This window comes from Microchirus variegatus, assembly GCF_963457635.1.
Source record: "Microchirus variegatus genome assembly, chromosome: 23".
Classification (NCBI taxonomy): domain Eukaryota; kingdom Metazoa; phylum Chordata; class Actinopteri; order Pleuronectiformes; family Soleidae; genus Microchirus; species Microchirus variegatus.
Window position 1 is genome coordinate 16,569,692 of NC_139824.1, and position 21,917 is coordinate 16,591,608.

Below are 21,917 nucleotides of genomic sequence, written 5' to 3' on the forward strand. Positions count from 1 at the left end.
CTGCTGCTGCCATTCCTGCTGCTGCTGCTGCAGACACCCGGGGTCCTGCATCGATTTGAGTTTTAAACCACAACGCCACAACATCTTCAAGGCTCTCAAGACTGTAAATGGCATAATGGATGTGTTGGCTCGAGTCTTTATGTGACTTTATTGGTTTTACGGTACACTCTGCAGTGTCTGTGAATTCTCTGGAAATACTTGAGGGATTGTGAACTCCAGGAATAGACTGCAAGGCTGCTTGTTGCGCGCTCGACTGTGATTGGTAAAGACCTGAAGGCACATGAGTAAGTTCAAATGTTCTCGAGACATGTGAAGAAGAGTTATTCGTGTTTTATGTGTGTGTGCGTGTGAATGTACAGACGCTGTTGACATAGCGTCAAAACACTGACGATAACGCCGTGATCCCGTCTGGACTTATCCAAACACTGTGTGTTTAAAACAAGCCGAGGATCTTATTCAAAAGGAAAAACAGGCTTCATCTCCTAGGTCAGTGTTTTCCAACCCTGATCCTCAGGGAACACTGCCCTGCCATGTTTTACATGTTGCCCTGCTCCGAAAATACCTGATTCAGATGAAACGTTACATTTTTGAAAAAAAAAAAAATCACAAAAGTTGAAACATGAATTTTTTGGGAATCATTTTTTTTAAACAAAAGTTGAAACAATACATTTTTGAAAAAAAAAATCACAAAAGTTGAAATATTAATTTTTTTGATTTTTTTTAACAAAAGTTGAAACATAATTTTTTTTTTTGAAAAGTTGAAATATAAAATTTTGGGGGAAAAAAGCCCACACATTTTTTTCAAAAATGTTATGTTTCAACTTTTGTCTTTTTTTTTTTTTTTTTTTTAAATGCCATCTTTCATCTGAATCAGGTGTTTTTGGAAACAGGGCAACATCTAAAACATGGCAGGGCAGTGTTCCCTGAGGATCAGGGTTTGGGAAACACTGTACTAGATGATTACAAGAAGAAGAAGAAGAAGAGCTGGTCTGATGATCGCAGAGATCGATCTGCTGTCCCTCTAACAACTCAACAGCTGACGTATCAGTTGCTTTTTCATTAGCGTTGCAGCTCTTTACGTTAGGTGTTCAGCATCGATTTGTGAATTTGGTCGGCTGCTGCCAATCGTTATTTAAAAGTCTACTCATTTGACATGATGCAATGCACTCTTAGAAATAATGGTTCCAAAAGGGTTCTTCTACAAGGGCTGAAGTTCTACCTGGAACCCTTTCCCGAAGAAAGGGTTTTTCAAGGGTTCTTGGTAACACTAATGGTTCCAGTAAGAACAATTTTGATCCAGAGAACCCTTAAAAACCACTTTCCTGAGTAAAGGGTTTTTCAAAGGGTTCTTGGTGGAACCCTCCAAAAAGGGTTCCAGGTGGAACCTTTATAAAAAGGTTCTACCTGGAGCCAAAAAGGGTTCTCCTATAAGGACAAGCCAAATAACCTCATATGGTTCTACTTAGCACTTTTATTTCTAAGAGTGTATTTAGTCATACATTCTTAGAAATAAGGGTTCCAAAAGGGTTCTTCTACAAGGGCTGAGGTTCTACCGGGAACCATTTGCTTGTGAAAAACCATTTCCTGAAGAAAGGGTTTTCCAAGGGTTCTTGGTAACACTAATGGTTCCAGTAAGAACCATTTTGATCCAGAGAACCCTTTAAAACCCCTTTCCTGAATAAAGGGTTTTAAAAGGTTTCTTGGTGGAACCCTCCAAAAGAGTTGAAGGTGGAACCTTTATAAAAAGGTTCTACCTGGAGCCCAAAAGTGTTCTCCTTTGAGGACAAGCTGAAGAACCTTATATAGTTCTACTTAGCACTATTATTTCTAACAGTGTACTGTACTTAGGGACCATTAAGAGTATATACCAATATTAAGCCAATACAGTCATTTTAGACCATTTATGAACTATTAAGACATAATTCCCAGACTATGTCTCGATTTTTATTGACATTTTTGGATTGCAGACGGCTTTGCTCTCTCGTCTTTTCTCCCTTTAATGGAAAATAACTCGTATTCAGTAGAATTCTTCACCTTTAACCTCATACGTGCCTGCATAGTTTAGTTTAAAACACTTTTATTCTAAACACACACACACACGGATCTGATTTGCTTATCTTTCTGTTCCTGGAATCCAAGGCCATGTTTCTCCTTTTGTGTGCTTTACAGATAAGTCCATGACGTGAGAAGTGGCTAAAAAAAAAACATGTATCTGAGCCGTTGTCCGTCTTCAATCTCTCTCTTTCTTTGCAAAGACATAAACAAACTCTTCAACAACCCGTTTCAATGCTACAGCTTTATTTCCTCGTCTTAAGACAAAACACTTCCCCTCAATCAGTGAACTGTTTCTGTTGCACTTCTATTTCAAGGCTCACTTAGGGAAATTGCCAAATTAATCAAACGGCAAGTAAAGCTGGAAAGTATTTATTTATTTATTTATTTATCTATTGTTCTCAGGAGATTAAACTGGACGAGAGCCAGACGGGTGGACAGTTTCCTTTTTTGTTTTTCTCTGCACATTTCCCACGCCATCTCCTTTCACTTTACTCTTGAGCCTTCCTCTATTTCCACTGATAAATGAAGAACATGTATCGTCGTCTAAAGCGTATTTCTTCGACCACTCCTGCTCCTGAAATGGCCATAAAAGTTCCTTTTAAATTAAATCCTTTAAAATGATCGTATTATTTTCCTTCTTTCCCACAGCGGCGCCTACGTCTCTATATTGTTATCGTAATGATATTATGGCGGCATGATGATGATGAACGTACCAGGATGTTTTACGCGCGTCTCTTTTGCAGCAGTCTGACAGGATGGCGTCGCAGGAGAAGGAGCCTCCTCCCCCGTACCGCGGTGCGACAGATAGCCGTCTGAAGAGCAAGAAGCCGCCCAGCCTCGTCATCGCCATTCCTCCTCCTGAAGTCGCCATGTCCCACGACCCTGCCAAACAGGTACGCAAAAAAAACGTACCATATTCTCAGTAACATGTGGCTCAAAGTGAGGTTCAAGAGCAACGTGATGCTTCTTTTTACGTTTATAACACCGGATTAAGATGCTTAGCCTCTTCTTCCCTGATGCCCCCAGTACGATTTACAGCCAGTTTTCTTACTTTTTTGTTAAAAACAAGTTCCTTTTAGACCTAAAGTGACATGTACATGAAATAAAATGTGTTTTTAATAATTTGGTACATCAGAAATCTCAAATGGCACAGATGGTGCCAAGCTGTGCCAAACGCCTAGACATCTCTTTACTAAAACCTCTGTCATTTCACTCTGCTTCACTTCAACAGCACCACACTTTGCACAGCTCATGTCCACATGTTGTAACATGACTTCCGTGCATTTTTTAAGCTCCTACTGCACATTTCAAAGGTGATATTTGCTTTAAAATGCAATATTTGTTTAGGCGAGGGGAGAAAAAAAAATCCTTCATTTATGCTGTGTTCCATGTGCATTTACTCCGACACAGAGGCATCTACAGTGGAATCTCACAAGTGGTATCTTTATTTTGATACCAAGATAATCCACATGGAGATTGTTACTGCAGAGATTTACTCTATTTAGTTTAGTGGGCATGTCATTTTCGAGCAAAAAGGCCAAACCTTGTGATTGTTTAAATGTATAACACTAAATTAAGATGCTTAGCCTCTTCTTCCAAGTTATTTTTAGACCAATAGCCACATGTAAATAAAATTAAATGTGTTTTAATAATTTGGTACCTAAGAAATCTCAAATGGCACAGATGGTGCCAAGCTGTGCCACAAGCCTCATTATCTCTTTACTAAAACCTCTGTCATTTCACTCTGCTTCACTTTAGCAGCATCAGACTTTGCACAGCTCATGTCCACATGTTGTAACATGACCTCCATAAGCTCCTACTGCATATTTTAAAGGTGATATATACTTTAAAATGCAATATTTCCTTAGGCAAGGGGGGAAAAATTCTTCATTTATGCTGTGTTCCATTTACTCTGACACAGAGGCATCTACAGTGGAATCTCATAAGTGTTATCTTTATTTTGATACCAAGATAATCCACGTAGAGCTTGTAACTGCAGAGATTTACTCTATTTAGTTTGGGCATGTCATTATCGAGCAGGGACTCCAAAAAGAGGAGTTGCAGGAACCGTTGATATTGTCAAATATCCTCGTAAAAGTGAAAGCAGTAAGTTTACGTGGGCTGATGAGTGGGAAAAGACTTTGGGCAGTACTTAGCAACCATGTGCTTGTGTAGGACGCTCTTTTGGACAGCTGTCTTGTAGTTAATGGGCACACGGCCACACTTTGTGGCCTCCACGCTCGGAACATAAATAATGGGCACACGGCCACACTTTGTGGCCTCCACGCTCGGAACATAAATGATGGCGTTTCCGGCTCACCGAGTCGTCGGAAGTGGAGCGAGTTTAATTGAGCAGTTTGCCGCAGTTAAACCGGTGTAATAAACATGCAAATGTAGTGTGGAAACATGGCAGGTCATTCCAGCCCACTCGTTCTGGTATTTACATCATTACTAAAGCCTTGTTTCTACCAAGCAGGTGCAACAGGTTTCAGTTACATTATGTCACTATTCAAGTTTTGGGAGTAAAATTTGGAATAAAACACAAAACATGACATTTTTAGGCAGAGATAATTCAACTATGTTTGTGTTTCTTCCAGCAGAGCCACACTGGGTGTATGTTTTATGACATCTGACACAACAATCACCTTTTTCTTTTACTATTCCTGTCTTTAATTTCCTGTTAAACCTAATTCACCAAAGAATAAGCTTGATAAAAGGCTCATTCTCTGGCTGCATCGTCAGAGCGAATACTGATTATCCGTTAAACTTAATTGAAGAATTAAAATCCTGTCACTGATCCAGAGTTTTACAGCCATTCATTCGGAAAGTACTGTAGTCATATTATACATAGAATCATTATCCAGGTCTCCAAGCAACCTGTAATTTATTGCCTTGTCTGTAATCCTGTGTAACCACACACTGTTATTGTAAGAACAGTTAAAATTTACACTACCGTTCAAAAGTTTGCGCTCACCTATACAATTTTTGTTGTGTTTTCCATTCAAAGTCAGACTTTAAATCATCAAAAGAGTTGCAAAATGAAGCGAAAATATAGTCAAGACATTGACAAGATTAGAAATAATGATTTTTATTCAAAACAAAACTGTTTTCAGCTGTGCTAACATCATTGCACAAGGGTTTTCTCATCATCCAATAGCCTTGTAACGCCATTAGCAAACACAATGTACCATTAGAACACTGTAGATGGGCCTCTATACACCTATGTACATATTCCATTAAAAACCAGACGTTTTTACCACATTAACATTGAAAAAGTGCTTTTCCTTCAAAAGTAAGGACATTTCTAAGTGAGGCCAAACATTTGAACGGGAGTGTACTTAAATGTCCTTTCTCCTTTTCTTGTTTCTCAGCCTCTGCGGCCGTCCCTGAAGAAAAGCGACAGCGCTCAAGCGACTGCGTCGGTGTCGGAGAGCACGAGCGGAGCCGGAGAGCAGGGTTTCTTAACCAGAGACCGGAGATCCAAGCTCGGGCGACAGACGTCGTTGTCTCAGAGTATCCGCAGGTAAAATGCCGTTTCAAGTCGTGCGTTATGGTCAGATACTGTTTCCCTTAGTTCATGCACCAACCCAATTCCTCTGTGGAATTCTTTTCACAACCAAAATAGCAATATAGGATCGAGAGCTGAAACAATTGAATCGATTACTAAATGAATCGTCAACTATTTTGATAACCTTAAAATCAGATTTCTGATTGTTTTAGCGTCTTAAATGTGAATATTTTCTTTGTTATCGTCATTTCCCGGTTTGACAAACACTGATCAATGTTTTTTTACATTTTCTGACATTTTAGGGACCAAACGATTCATCGATTAATGAAGAAAATAACCGTAATTTGCAGCTCTACTAGGATCTGTAATTGTCATTCATCAGTATCATGATTGAGCACGGACTTAAACACCGTAGTAAATAATAATATGGCGGATGTACAGTATTTACATATGCAATATGATAATACTTAACAATTGATTCATAAGCTTTTGTTCACTTCTGTAAAAAGGTTCTCAATTGATTTTGCTTTGTTGTTTACTGAGAGTTGCTTCAGATGTTGTTTAAGTGTTTGTGCACATGTTGTCCTGCAGTTCACCATCACCGTGTACAGCTCATTGCTCTTTAAACATAGAATAATAAAGTCCCATGAAGATGTTGTTAGGACACAAAGGATAGGTGAAGAAGAGAAAAGAAAAAAATGGCGTTAGAAAAACTGTGACGACAGCTTGTGGATGAAGCCCCACCCCCCGTCTTATTTCTCTACCTCCCCCAGGAACACAGCGCAGTGGTTCGGTGTCGGCGAAGACTCTGAGACCAAGCAGCAGGTATGGCACAGGAAGAGCCTGCGTCACTGCAGCCAACGCTACGGCAAACTCAAGGCCCAGTACAGAGAGCCCGACACGGCCAGCAGCTTCGACCAGGGCCTGGACTCACCAGCCACACACAAGATGCCAAAGGTACTAAAGAGATACCCTCATTTCAACACATGAGGTTAAAACAGTGAGTTGACTTTCTTCTCAAAAACAAAAAGTATCTCGGAATGAGTTGAAATTCACCATCATAATAGTCGGCATCGCCCTGAACAAGGATCTGTTGGAAATATTCGCATATCTCTTAAGGAATAATTTTAATTAATTTTTGAAAATCAGGAAATGGTCCATTTGCCCTGATGCACTTTGACAGTGAGCTGACTTTCTTCTCAAAAACAAAAAGTATCTCGGAAAGACTTGAAATTCACCATCATAATTGTCGGCATCGCCCTGAACAAGGATCCTTTGAAAATATTCGCATATCTCTTAAGGAATAATTTTGATGAATTTTTGAAAATCAGGAAATGATCCATTTGCCCTGATGCACTTTGACAGTGAGCTGACTTTCTTCTCAAAAACAAAAAGTATCTTGGAATGACTTGAAATTCACCATCATAATAGTCGGCATCGCCCTGAACAAGGATCTGTTGAAGATATTCGCAAATCTCTTAAGGACTAATTTTAATGAGTTTTTGAAAATCTGGAAATTATCCATTTGCCCTGATGCACTTTGACAGTGAGCTGACTTTCTTCTCAAAAACAAAAAGTATCTCGGAATGACTTGAAATTCATCATCATAATAGTCGGCATCGCCCTGAACAAGGATCCGTTGAAAATATTTGCATATCTCTTAAGGAGTAATTTTGATGAATTTTTGAAAATCAGGAAATGAGCCATTTGCCCTGATACACTTTGACAGTGAGCTGACTTTCTTCTCAAAAACAAAAAGTATCTTGGAATGACTTGAAATTCACCATCATAATAGTCGGCATCGCCCTAAACAAGGATCCATTTTAAATATTTACATATCCATTTGCCCTGATACACTTTGACAGTGAGCTGACTTTCTTCTCAAAAACAAAAAGTATGTCGGTATTACTTCAAATGTACCATCATAATAGTCGGCATTGCCCTGACGGACACGAAGGCCAAGAGGACAGGAGCAGAAAGAGATGTGAAGATGAGGGTGAGAGGAGTTACAAATGTGTCTGTGGTGACAGACAATGACCATCTGTGTCCCAGATGACTCATGGCGCTTCTAAAAGTCCTCACTCCTTTATTATGAGTATTTCTTCTTGTAATGCAGACTCAGTGACACAAAGCAAAAACTGTGTCATTGCCGTAAACTCATACGTGTGTGACTGACTTTTGCTCGTGACCATGAATGCACCGTCCTCACAGTTCCCTTCTCTCTTTCTTTCTTTCTGTGTTTGGGCAGATCGTGGATCCCCTGGCCCGAGGCAGAGCCTTCCGTTGTCCCGATGACGTGGACGGTCGCTCGCCCAGGACGCCGCACGCCACTCCTCAGGGGGGTCCGGTCACGCCGGGGGTCACCTCGCTCAGCTCCTTCACCAGCCAGCGCTCCGGCTACGGACGCTACCCCAGACGCAAGAGGGAGTCGGTGGCTCGCATGAGCATCAGAGCTGCATCCAACCTGCTGAGGGTGTGTATACTGAGCTGAACGCCTCTGTGTGTGTGTGTGTTCTTGTACTTGCAGCATACTGAGGACCAGTGAGGGTTTTTAACCAACAAAGTGAGGTCATTTTTACCGAGTGAGGACATTTTGGACGACATAGTATAGTATGACGTTTTTTGTCAAATTTTGGACCAAAAATTACAAAAAAAAAAAACATCGAAAAAGTTTTCCAGCCCTTTTTGCTCTGGGGCTCCACCTGCAGACATTTTATGGTACTGCAACCAGTACTTCTTTATAGATATGATTCATGAAGTAGATATTTGTAATTGTGTTGATTTATAAAGGGGAAATGCTGGTCCTCACTTTGTCAGCAACTTGGTCCTCAGTATGCAGCAAGTACAATAGTGTGTGTGTGTTGGTGTCCAGATATTATCAGAAATTATCTTGGGTTATATTTGTGTTTTTTTTCCTTTCTCATCCATTAATTCTGTTTTATCCTGTAAAATGTGGATTGAATTATGTTCCATTTTAAGTCTGTGTTGGAGACCAAACTTCAAAAAACATTAACACAGTGCGCATATACAGCATTTAGAGTCCAATTCTATGTTTTTAATTTATAGTAGCTCATGTGCGGGGGTTTTATACTTTTGCATACCATTAAATTCTAATTCCTTTCTCTTATAAAGATGAAGAAACGTTGTCTTTATTGTAATGGATTTACAATCTGAGGCATAGTCGGACCTTAGTTTGCAGTTGAATCACAGTAGAAACAACTCCAGGGCACGGCACTATGACATATAATGTGTTATTCAGTGACTATCAGGGCTGTCACTTTCTCCAAAAATCAAGTTAGAAGAACTATAACATGACATCCTATTCCTTTTAAAAGACATTAGACGTTACTGCAGATGGTCTGATGTGCTTCTATGCTGTTTATTTTGAGCTCAAAACTCATAATGTCTGTCAATGTCTCGCATAAACAGACCTTTTTCACAGCAATTTATATATTTTTTTCCCTCATGGAATAGTCGGGTAAACAGGTTTTACCAATAACATTAATTACAGTTCCACTCTCTTGTACGTTATGGTCATTATAGAGTTGCAAAAACAGCAAATCTGATGGTGACCCATAACCGAATATGATATTTAAAGGTATTTACATTACAGAAAAAGCCAAACAATGCATTATTGTTATCTTTGTTCCCTTTATTCTTGAGTAAAGGAGAACTAATGCTAAAAAAAAAAGCATTATATATGTGAAATGACCGTCTCTCTCCGTGTGTGTGTGTGTGTGTGTGCAGGGTCGCAGTGGTTTGGCCGGGTCTCTTACGGGCCGCAGTTTCCCCAGGAGAAGCTTTGCCAGGCCCAGCTGGATGGACGAGGAAACGGTGGACTCTGCAGACACGTCCCAGTCGCTCTTCTTTAGCAAGGTCAGCAGCAGCAGCAGCAGCAGCAGCAGCAGCTTTTTTAAGAGTATTTTAACCATCACACTCCTCAAATCTTTGCGTAAAACTCCTTTCACTGCTTCTCCGTACGTCCTCTTCCTCTGTGACTTTAGGTCGATGCCCACGATGAGATGTATTCTATCGCCGACGATGTCTTCGAATCTCCGCCCATGTCGGCGTCTTTGGCTCCCTGCGAGCAGCCGGACCAAAAGTTCCCGAGCCTGTGAGTAAAATCGATGCGTAAAAGATGGGTAACAGCTTCTCTGGAAACTTTTCAAAATTTGTGAACTGACTTTCTTCTCAAAAACAAAAAGTATCTCGGAATGACTTGAAATTCACCATCATAATAGTCGGCATCGCCCTGAACAAGGATCTGTTGGAAATATTCGCATATCTCTTAAGGAATAATTTTAATGAATTTTTGAAAATCGGGAAATGGTCCATTTGCCCTGATACACTTTGACAGTGAGCCTGTGACTAAATCGATGCTTAAAAGATGGATAACGGCTTCTTTGGAAACTGAAATCTGGGGATTTTCTTCAAAATAAGAGACATTTTTGGCTATTTAAAAAAAATAAAATAAAATAAAATCATCAAATACATACATGTTGAGGGAAGTAATTGTTTAAAAATAACCATCCTTACATTACACAATGTCATATGCATATATTATGTCCCATTTGGTAATGCCCCGTTGTGTTTAAAATCTGTAACACGGTAAATATTGAACTGAATCTTGACCGAAAAAGTATTATATCACAAATCAAATTGCAATATCTTGTCAGGAAAAACCTTACGTCCTCAATTATTGAATGTTATTGTACAAAACATGGTAATTAGCATAAAAACATGCATACATACACAAACTTCGAGCATCTCCTGTCAATATCCACTGTGTTTTCTTATTGCATGCGGTTTAAAAGAGAGCATATAATGGTTTAGTTAGAGCTTCAGCTTATTGCTGAGTTCCATGACGGCCTGGTCTTTCATTATTTTTCTGTCTAACAACTGTCAATTAATCGATTGTTAAATTAACCGTCAACTATTTTGCTCATCGATGAATCGGTTTGAAGCTTTTTTCATGATTAAAACAAGATTTCTGATTGTTTTAGCTTCTTAAATGTGAATATTTTTCTTTGTTTCTTTGCTCCACATAAACAAAGAAATGGTTAAAACTGAATAATTTTGGCTTGTGTACAAAATCATGATAAGATGAACCGATTACGAAAATAATCTTTAGCTGCAGCTCTGCTAACTCCGTTCTCTGAACCACAGTAAGGACATCTCTCGGACGCCAAGGACACCGACAGCGGTGCCCGAAAAGGGCTACCACCCTCGCCGCGGACGTCGCATCGCCTCCCAGGTCAAGCACTTTGCGTTCGACAAACAAAAGCGTCAGTACGGGATGGGCGTCGTGGGGAAGTGGTTGAACCGACACTACCGACGCAGCCTGAGCAGCAACGTCCAAAAGCAGCTGGAGGACTTCCACAGCCACAGGTTTGGAAGCAGCCGATGACGTATATGCTTATATTTGACACCAAGGATTCTTACCAGTTTGTTGTTTGTTGTTGTTGTTTTTAGGCCGTACTTTACCTACTGGATCACGTTTGTCCATATCGTCATCACGCTGCTGGCCTGCTGCACTTATGGTTTCGCCCCTGTGGGGTTTGCGCAGCACTCGACCACTGATCTGGTGAGTGAAGGTCAGATTATAATCCCTGTGTTATGATATAGTGGCTATAGTCTGTTAGAAATAACTTGACTAATCTAGTCGTTTGAAATAAATATACAGTATATATGTGGATCGTTTTCATTGAATGACTCTGTCGCCCTCTGCAGGTGCTGAAGAACAAAGGCATTTATGAAAGTGTCAAGTTTATTCAACAGGAGAACTTCTGGATCGGTCCTAGATCTGTGAGTCTCCTGCTCATTTCACTGTTATTGTTTGATTACTTTACATCCAATACATATACATATATATACATATATATATGATGTTTGTTATGTACGGAGTGCTAAAATGACTTCCTATAGTAAAAACACACACAAGGATAAATGAAGTTTACACTCATTTTTCTGTGGTTTCACAGTGTACGTCGGTGTTTTTTAAGTGTGTCACACCCTCGTCGTCTACTTGTGACTTGTCTCACTTTAGCACATCAGTGCATTTCCTGTTAATTCATGTTATAGCTGTGGTGAAACCTCTCTCTTTGGTGCATGTGTGAATCCCATTACGTCAGTGAGTGACTTCCCTAAAAATAGCTAAAATAATAATATTATATTCTTTTTATATTTATTTATTTATTAAGTGAAATATATAATTTTTATAATTATTATTTAATTAATTAATTAATTAATTAATTAATTAATTGATTAATGTATTTATTTATTTATTTTAGTTTTTATTTTAATGAATTGTTTGTGGTTTTTTTAATGAATTAATGTGTTTATTTTTTATTTTAATTAATGTATGTATTTATTTATTTATTAATTAATTAATTATATTAATTTATTAATGTATTAATGTATTAATTAATTTATTTATTTATTTGTGGGTTTTTAATGAATTAATTCATCTATCTATCTATATATCTATCCTTACTTTAGCAAGCAGGGTCGCACTGTGATACAAGATCCTTTCTTTCAGGGAGTCCTGGTCATGATAGCGGCACAAATATTGTGCCAAAGTTGTTAAAGGGGATTAAAAAAGAAGAGAGAGATTTTATAAAAGTAAAGTATGCCTTTTTAAAGGTGTTTGAAGAAGGCTGCATCAGCTAAATCTTGTTAGAAGACAGAAAATCTATGTTTTACTTTGTTTTATGTACACCTCATTGTCTCATTTCAGCTGCGCACTAATCACTAAATAATAATAATTAACCAAAATAGAATCAGAGATGCCTTATTAGTCACCAGGGGGAAATAAATTGGGTTTTTCTTACAGCTAAAGAAGTACTATTTACATTTTTGTCCAATATGTTGAGAAGAAAATAATAATTATACAGTAAATACAGTAAATACAACAGCAGGACGTGCAGTCTAACAAATAAGTGAACTGGGATTTAACCTTCAATATATAAGAGGAAGTGTTGAAATGTACAAACGGACAGTTTGTATGTCTATAATGTGATGCGGTTAATGTGACTTCCTGCTTTTCGTTTTCGTAGGAGGACCTGATCCACCTGGGGGCCAAGTTCTCTCCGTGCATTCGTCAGGACCAGCAGATCGTCACGTTGATCCAGAGAGCCAGAAACCTGGAGCGAGAGTCCGGCTGCTGCGTCCAGAACGACAACTCCGGATGTGTGCAGACCCTGCGGTCCGACTGCTCCGTACGTCCTCCGCCGTGCACTTTTCAGTCGTTTTAGAATGAGTTTGCGTTACGTATACAGTAAGAATTGCACTTATAGAGACGTAAAACACACAGAGTTGTTGAAAACGATGCTAAATATGCGATCGTGTGCGCGCAGGAGACGCTGGGCACGTATATTAAATGGAAGAACGAGCTCGTGGACTTCAACATCAGCAGGTCGTCCGGTTCCGTGTGTCACCAGGACCCCAGGTGAGGAGGAGATCTGCAGCACTGTGTTGTTATTACATGTAAAAGCACACTCGAAAAGAAACGATATCAATCAAACAACAACTTCCTGTGTCGTTTGCAGAGTGTGCGAGGTTCCCGCCTCTCTGCCGCCTCACACGTGGCCAGACGACATCACCCAGTGGCCGGTGAGGGAACACTTACTTACTCACAACGGCGTAGACTTCCTGTTTTCAAACGAAAATAATAATTATCTCTAATTATCGTTTACCACCAAGGTGTGCACGGATCGCAAGACGGGGAACCAAACAGGTTTAAGACACATGGATTGTAAGATCAAGGGACGGCCGTGCTGTATAGGAACTAAGGGCAGGTGAGACGTGTGTGTCTATAATGCTCCATCGTGGATTTAGAGCCTGGAGAAAACTATTGCATATAATTGCATTAAATTTAAAACATTCCCGCAGATGTGAGATCACCACTCCGGACTATTGCAAATTCATGCATGGTTATTTCCACGAAGAGGCCACACTCTGCTCACAGGTACTGTCTGTTCTGGTATATATGTGTATATATATATCTATATATATATAGATATATATATATATGTATATGTGTGTGTGTGTGTGTGTGTGTGTGTATATATATGTATATACGTATATGTATGTATATACGTATATATACACATATACATATATATATATATATATATATATACACACACGTGTGTATATATATGTATACATTATTACTAAAAGCACTGGAAATTATGATTTTGCACTCACAGGAAATGTTTATATATTGTGTATGTGTATGTGTATATATGTATATATATATATATGTGTATATGTATATATATGTGTATGTATATGTATGTGAATATATATATATGTATGTATAGATATTTATGTATATGTATATATTTATGTATATATATATGTATATGTATGTATATATATATGTATATTGATGCATATGTATGTATGTATATGTATATATATTTATGCATATATATATATATATGTAAATATATTTATGCATATGTATGTATGTATGTTTATATATGTATACATATTTATGCATATGTATATATATGTATATATATTTAATGCATATGTATATATATATGTAATTTTGTATATATATTTATGCAAATGTATATATATTTATGCATATGTGTATATATATGTATATATATTATGCATATGTATATATATGTAAATGTATATGTATATACATATATACATATATATATTTCTGACCTGATTGTCCTCTCTTGTGCAGATCCACTGTCTGGATGACGTGTGTGGTTTGCTGCCCTTCCTTAATCCCGATGTTCCTGATCAGTTCTACCGTCTGTGGCTCTCCCTCTTCCTCCACGCCGGGTACACACACACACACACTAAGTTAATTTTTATACACACACGTCCTTTATTTCCTTCCATGTTTTATTAGCCACTGTATAGATGCTCTTGATAAGCTCTTCTATATCTGCTAAATAACAACACGTCATATGCTGCGATGACGTCATCACGTCTGATTCACACAGGTTTTCCGCCGCGTCAGCAGAGCGGAATAAATATTTCTGAATGAGGCCCCTCGTCGCTCGTGAGCTGCTCGCTCACGTGAGCGCTGTATTACTTTAGTGTTAATTCTGGGCACGTGGGAAAATCCCCTCAGGTTTCTGCTTTTTCAAATAGGCGAACAAAGAAATAAAAATGATGATGATGTCATGCACTGCTCACCTTGAATTGTATTTATAGAGCACATTTTAAAAACAGTTCTGTACGGAATAGGAGATTGAAGACATTAAAAACAACATCAAAGAATAAAATGCTATAATAAAAGCACATAAGAATACCTGTCCATCTGGACTTTTTTGCTTATTTTAACCATAAAAGAGCCAGAAAATGTCCTTTCTTTCCAAATCTGGCAGTTATTTATAATTTACTGCATGTTAAAGTAGTGTATTTACAATTTTTATTTTTAAAAACCCACTGTAGGTGTACACAAACACCAGATTTGCAGTATATAAAACATATTTAAAATACTTCTATCTGAACCTGATCCAAAAACAGGCCAAAAAACACTGATAAACACAACTTTCAATACTCCGTCGTGTAAATTGACAAGTGCTAGTTTTGGCTGTTAGGGAGAAAAGTATTTTAAAACAAAACAATTGTATATATTTATGTTATTATAATAATATAATTCTGTTCGTGTGTGTAGGCTCTTCCACTGTGCCGTGTCAGTGGTGTTCCAGATGACCATACTCAGGGACCTGGAGAAGCTGGCCGGCTGGGTGCGCATCTCCATCATCTACATCCTCAGCGGCATCACTGGAAACCTGGCCTCGGCCCTGTTCCTGCCCTACAGAGCTGAGGTCAGACACACACACACACACGCACACACACACACACACACACCTGCTAAATTTAACCAGGTATAAACAAAGGTTTTTGGGTTCAATGTTTACTTAAAACTTACTATGTTTTTTTAGCATTTGTATTAGCATATGTGTATATATATACGTATATATATATGTATATGTGTGTATATATATATATATATATATATATATATATATATATATATATACATATATGTATATGTGTATATATGTATATGTGTATATGTGTATATATATATGTATATGTGTATATATATGTATGTATATGTGTATATATATATATATATATATATATATATATATATATATATGTGTATATATATATATATGTGTATATATATATATATGTGTATATATATATATGTGTATATATATATATATATGTATATATATATATATATATGTATGTATGTAATATGTATTAAGAGGTTTTTTGTCGTTGTTTTAATCACCATCACGGTCGTGTTACAGTAATCACTTGCCAGGAAAGCTGTTACTTAAGCTTTCACAGTTGTCACACACACACACGCACACACACATTCTCACACTTGTGGAATACTCGCACGTGTAATCTAATCTGAGAGCTTGGTAATCGTCGAGGGTGGGGGGGGGGGGTTGGCGGATATAGATATTCCTGAATTGTTATGCACATAGTTAGAGTTAATTATACGCCACACTTTGTAAAACAAGCACGATGCCTTGTGTTCAGGTGACCTACATGACCTTTGACACTTTGGCCTAATACAGGAAGTCAGGAATGTGACATTTTGTCTAAAAAAAAATGCCAGTTTCTAATCTAATTTCAACTTAAATCTAGATCAGTGTCACGATTATAGAGTTAATTAGACTTGAAACAAACAGGATGACAAAATAACACGCTATACCTTTTCCCACTGTAAGTGCACTTCTGTTTTCACTGCTGTGTGGTTTAGCTCAGATTAACGCTGCTCACTTACTGGAGGGAGTTTCTCCAACTGGGGATTATCAGAGCAGACGTCTGCGAGGGCTAAAGGAAAACCTCATGTGCTTAAAAGTGGAGAAATGACACACGTGGACACAGTCAATTTTCTATTTTGTCATGGCGATATTCTCCAGTACTCCATATTGTATGTTTACGTAGTATTAAAGGGACACTGTGTAGTATTTATGGGTTTATATGACCCAACATCCACTTTTTTATACATATTATGTGCTCCTGCATTGTCTAGTCGCTGTATAATAGTTTGTGTTTCATTTTCGTAGTGTTTCAAAAAGTCATGTAAAATAACATGGTCGCGGGCCGCGGTTGCATAGCCACTGTTAGCAGAGAGACGCCATGTTTCTACTGGAGCCTGTAAGGACAAACCCGAGAGAACAAATCGAGCGTCGCTTTACTTGTAGCGGAAGTCCCGAGCGGATCTTTTTACGCGTTTAGAACGGAGGACCACGCATATTTTACAGCGGATAAAGGAACACCAGTACCTGACCGTACGCCCGCACCGCGGAGAAAGACGACGAGGGCGACATTTGACCGGCTGAGGATAGCATAGCGCTCAGGGAAGGGAGGGGGTGAGCAGAGGAGCAGTTCTTTGTTGTTGTAAATTTCAGCCTCTCCTCTAGATGTCACTATAAACTACTTACTTCACCTTTAATGAGACAAATAAGGACGTATTTATTGATCAGAAGGCGCCGAGACGAAAGAGTAGCACGTCACAGTTAAATAAGAACTAGTTTGTTTATCTTCCTCGTTTGCTGACCTCAATCACTCTCACCTCTGCGCTGTGACGCGAGCCGACTCTCTCTGAATGACGATGTTCAGCTCGCACAGGAATAACCAAACCAGAGGAAGCAGCAAACGCACGAGCACAACTCAACTCAGGGCAGTCAAGCCACTTAAAGAGGCGGTTTAAGTGGATTATCCTGTAAGTGTGGACTTAAGGAGACCCCGTGGACCTGAGCACCAATGACTCAAACAACAGCTGCGACTTGAATTCACCTTTTTTAGAATTCACACGGTTTAAACAAGTTGTTTAATTATGTATTTGTTTGAAATTCTCTCTGGGCTGGATCACGTTTTTCACGTCCTAAACGTTGGTGAAAATGGACAAAGATTGGTGATCAGAAGTGGTGAAAGATTTTAGAAAATAAACAAAATCTGTAAAAGTGGTGCAGAATGGCTCAGTAGCACCCCCGAAGGTGAAACCCAGTAGGACTAAGCCGTAACTCAGTTGGACCTAATTTCATGAAACTTGGTGGAAAGATGTCACAGCCCAAGACAAAGAGAAAAGTCTATCGGGACCGTGGCCTCAAGTCAACAGGAAGTCGGCCATTTTTAATTTTGACCGATCACCATGAAACAGGAAGTGACCTGTAACTTTGATCCATATATAGATCGATCGATATCTGCTCAAAAAAGCATAATGTGACATGAAAAAACAGGCTCTGTGAAGCAATACTATCAGACCTGACTGAGGGAGCGTTTGTGTGTATACAGCAGCAGAGCAGGGGTGGGTGGGGACAGATAGCTTTTTTTTAAGGTTGTACCAAATTTCATGAAACTTGGTAGAAATATGTTTCACAACAAAGAGAAAAGTCTTTTGGGACCATGGCATCAAATCAACAGGAAGTCGGCCATTTTGAATTTTGACCATTCGCCACAAAACAGGAAGTGGCCTCTAACTTTGATCCATAGATTGACCGATATCTGCTCAAAATATCATATTATGTGACACAAGAGACCTCATGGCCCTCAGCTGAAATACAGGCTCTGTGAAGCAATACTATCAGACCTGACTGAGGGAGCTTTTGTGTGTATACAGCAGCAGAGTGGGGACAAGTAGCATTTTTTTAGCACTTTTTTGAGCACACCTGGTGCTGAACAACACAGAGACTTTATCAGCGTGACGTGAACTCACTTGACCTTGGTTTGAACCTTAGCTGTGCGTTAGCAGCGATGTCCTTCCTGTCACTACCGCGTCATCGCAGCCATCGGTGAACGAAAATAAGTGCGTTAGGAAAAGTGTCAGCGTCGTGTGAGTCTCGGGGGGGATGGGGGGGGGGGGTGTGGGGGGGTGGGCGGCTTGCAGGTGGACGGATGTGCCACGAGTTTAGCGTCTTCACAGATTAGCCACCTGTCTGCGATCAGGCCAAAACTCCAAAGTCATCCCTGACGTCACTAATCTGCCTGACCCAGGGCTGCTCCTCCTTCTGTCCCACGACTACATGTAAAAGAAAGAGAGTTTCAATTAACGACGTGCATTTATTGTGGTGTTAGTCGCCTCAGGTCAGGTCTAGTTCTTGATGATGGAAGTTATTCTGTGGCCAGTCAGGTTCAGACATGTGCAACTCAGGGATCAACTCTGGATTAACTCTGGATTAACTCTCCTCGTGTGATAGTCAGACAACATAAGAATGACCCTGAAGCAGAATGTACGCATTTTGTCTTCAGTACAACTCAGAGGTGATGAATGTCATACATGTACCACTTCTTCAAGGTATTAAGTAGAGCTTAATGGATGACTAAATTAATCGTCAACTATGTTGATCACTGATGAAGCTTTTTTTCATGATTAAAACAAGATTTCTGATTGTTTTAGCTTCTTAAATGTGAATATTTTCTTTGTTTCTTTGCTCCACATCACAAAGAAATCATTAAAAACTGAACATTTTATGGACCAAACGAGTCAAATCGACAGATTAATGATTGCGAAAATAGTCGTGAGTTGCCCCTCTACTATTAAGTGTTGTAATAAATTGTGCAGCGTGGTCTTCTGCAAACCTTAAAAATAAGTGGTTATATGACGTACTGTCTCTGTAAACCCTAGAGACGGTTGTGTGTTACTATCCCAGTCGATCGATAGTTTCTGAAGTGGTCAGACCACCAATCAAAATCACTGAAATCACTTAAAGTAGACGTATTATACCCTATTTCTCCACGTTAACCTAGTTCCCTGGTGTCTTTGTTCAAAATACCTTAAGAATGAAGCACCAGAGCAGCCAAAACAGCCCTGTTCAGAACTCTTTAAATGCAAACGAGACGCAGGAAACGACGTCAGCGTCACTGAGGACAACACAAAAACATATTTTTTCACACTTTGCAGACTCATCGGGCCTCCAGGGTTCCAAATATAAGTATTAAAATGGTTAAAAAGTTGATTTTGCATCATTTAAATCTTCCCTCCCGATGCTCGGTTTGACCTGAATGCACTGACTCGTTACCGTGCGATTGGCTGAGTCATCTCCATCTTTTTGTTTTTGTTTCCTCCTCCTCCTCCTGCAGGTGGGTCCTGCCGGCTCCCAGTTCGGTCTCCTCGCTTGCCTCTTCGTCGAGCTCTTCCAGGGCTGGCAGATGCTGGAGAAGCCGTGGAAAGCCTTCGCCAAGCTGGTGGGCATCGTCCTCTTCCTCTTCATGTGCGGCCTCCTGCCGTGGATCGACAACATCGCGCACATCTTCGGCTTCCTCGGCGGCCTGCTGCTCTCCTTCGCCGTGCTGCCTTACGTCACCTTCGGCACCTTCGACATGTACCGGAAGCGCGTGCTGATCGTGGCGTCGCTGCTGGTCTACGTCGGGCTCTTCTCGTCGCTCATCGTCTGGTTCTACATCTACCCCATAAACTGGCACTGGCTGGAGCACCTCACGTGTTTGCCCTTCACCAGCAAGTTCTGCGAGAAGTACGACATCGACCACAACATTAACGACGTGGTTCACTAGTAATCTCCAGGAACCTGGTCAAAGTCCGTATGAAGGGGAAACCTGAACTGCTGATTCTGCTTCACTGCTTACGTCTACAAAAAACCTTTAATCCTCACGGTCGCTCTCGCGTTTTTCATTTCTGCGTCTGAGCTGGGAGATCGTCAGAAACCACAGAGAAGGACAGAGAAGAGATTCTCAGGATGTCAAACACTGCTGAAAAGGAGCTAAAAGGGAAATATTAACGTCACAACAACAGTCCACGATAGCTTTTTCCTTCAAATTCTATGGACTATGGACGGCGAGAATCGGCCCACGCTGGACGAGTCGAAGTTGTGTCTTTCTTTTGTGCACGTGCGCTCGCGTCATAGCGTGCACTTAGCTGATAATGCTACGTGGTATTAGCTGAAAGTGTGAAAATATCGTCGTCGAGATCACGAGTTGCCTTAAATAAAAGGGACTGTGCCATTAATGTCGATGCTTGGAACACAACAACGTTTCTGTCTGACCCTGAACTAACCAAAGCAACGCCACATGCTGCTTCTATATGCATGTGTGTGTGTGTGTGTGTGTGTGTGTCACTCACACAAAGTGGTGCCTAAACCTTTTTATCATCATAATAATAATAATATTTATTCGATAGGTGTAGCGTAGTTATATCACAACTGTTTTTCTACTGGTTTTTTTATGACCGCGTGAAACAACCCGAGCCTTAATGTGTTTGTGATATTTACTGTATTTACGGCTCCGTGTTTGAACCACTTTTACTCGAGTAAACGCAAACCAATGCGAGACGATTGATTTACGACGATCATTTCTTAACTGTTTTAATTCCACGGACACATGTACAGCGCACGCTACGACTGCTTCTACTCTAGCAGTTGTTGTTTTGTTGTTTTTTTGGTCTCTGGCCCACAATAGAAGGTCGCGGTATACTTCTCCGACTGCGTAAATGCGTTACACGCCACGGAGAGACCCCTCATGCCTTCACCGTTCTCCGTCGTGGTGCCAGATACGCGCTGCAATTTCCCTGCCGGACCAGTAGGGGTCGCCACGCAAGGTTGTTGTAGCTTCGGGCTACAGTGAGCAATGGCGTCCGAGAAAGAAAGACTGTTGTTGTTGTTGTTGTTGTTGTTGCAGCTGAATAACATTAGTTATATTTTTCTGTGTCCCGGAACTAAAGCGGAACTAGACCAGAAGTTCCAATTAACGCTGTTTTTTTAGTGTGTATCTGCGTCATTACCTTGTTTATGAAGCCCTGAAATTTCGAAATAACCAGTTCAGCCATTGCTGAGAACGCTGTGTTTTATTGTAATCTCGGGCTCAACGAGATCACTGAAAATCCCGTAATAGTTACGTAAGCATCGGTTCTCCTGAACAACCGATCGTCCTGCTCCGGGCACTAGTCCGGGCACATCCGGTTGCGTACATTGAACCGCAGAAGAAGAATAACGTCCGTTGTGGAGGTGTTTCACGAGCGACAGTGTCTTCTGACTCTGGGTCAAAGGTCATAAAAGGGACTGCGGCGGGGAGTCGTGAAGAAGCTATTTTTAAACACTGTTAAAACAATGTTTTGATAATGAGGAGCAGTGCATCCACCGTTCCAGAGGGGGGCGCTGCACTTCTGAGAACGGATGTGCTGGATAGTACTGGCCAATCACAAGACTCTTCTGTCTTCTGGGGGTGAAAGTTCACTCTGAAATCTCGCAGCAGAAAAACACCATCAGAAAAGACAGATTTCTATCGGCTCGTTTACAGCAACTAGGAGGTTTTTGACCATAAAAACGGGTTAATATATGTAAGTAGACCTCCATAACTAACATATATGTGCAACAGGACCACTCTATGTCAC

General features: G+C 39.9%; 1 protein-coding gene across 1 annotated transcript; it reads left to right on the top strand.

Annotated features, from left to right (window-relative positions):
* Positions 1-2,804: 2,804 nt before the first annotated feature.
* Positions 2,805-20,310, top strand: LOC310943915 (inactive rhomboid protein 2-like). Its single transcript, XM_083909599.1, has 17 exons — positions 2,805-2,948; positions 5,427-5,578; positions 6,337-6,520; positions 7,812-8,036; positions 9,311-9,439; positions 9,568-9,677; positions 10,730-10,951; positions 11,036-11,147; positions 11,294-11,368; positions 12,619-12,780; positions 12,919-13,010; positions 13,111-13,174; positions 13,265-13,359; positions 13,454-13,529; positions 14,271-14,371; positions 15,216-15,369; positions 19,655-20,310. Exons 1-17 carry the CDS (start codon positions 2,811-2,813, stop codon positions 20,084-20,086), a joined length of 2,523 nt encoding a protein of 840 aa, XP_083765725.1. The 5' UTR covers positions 2,805-2,810; the 3' UTR covers positions 20,087-20,310.
* The last annotated feature ends 1,607 nt before the right edge of the window (positions 20,311-21,917 follow it).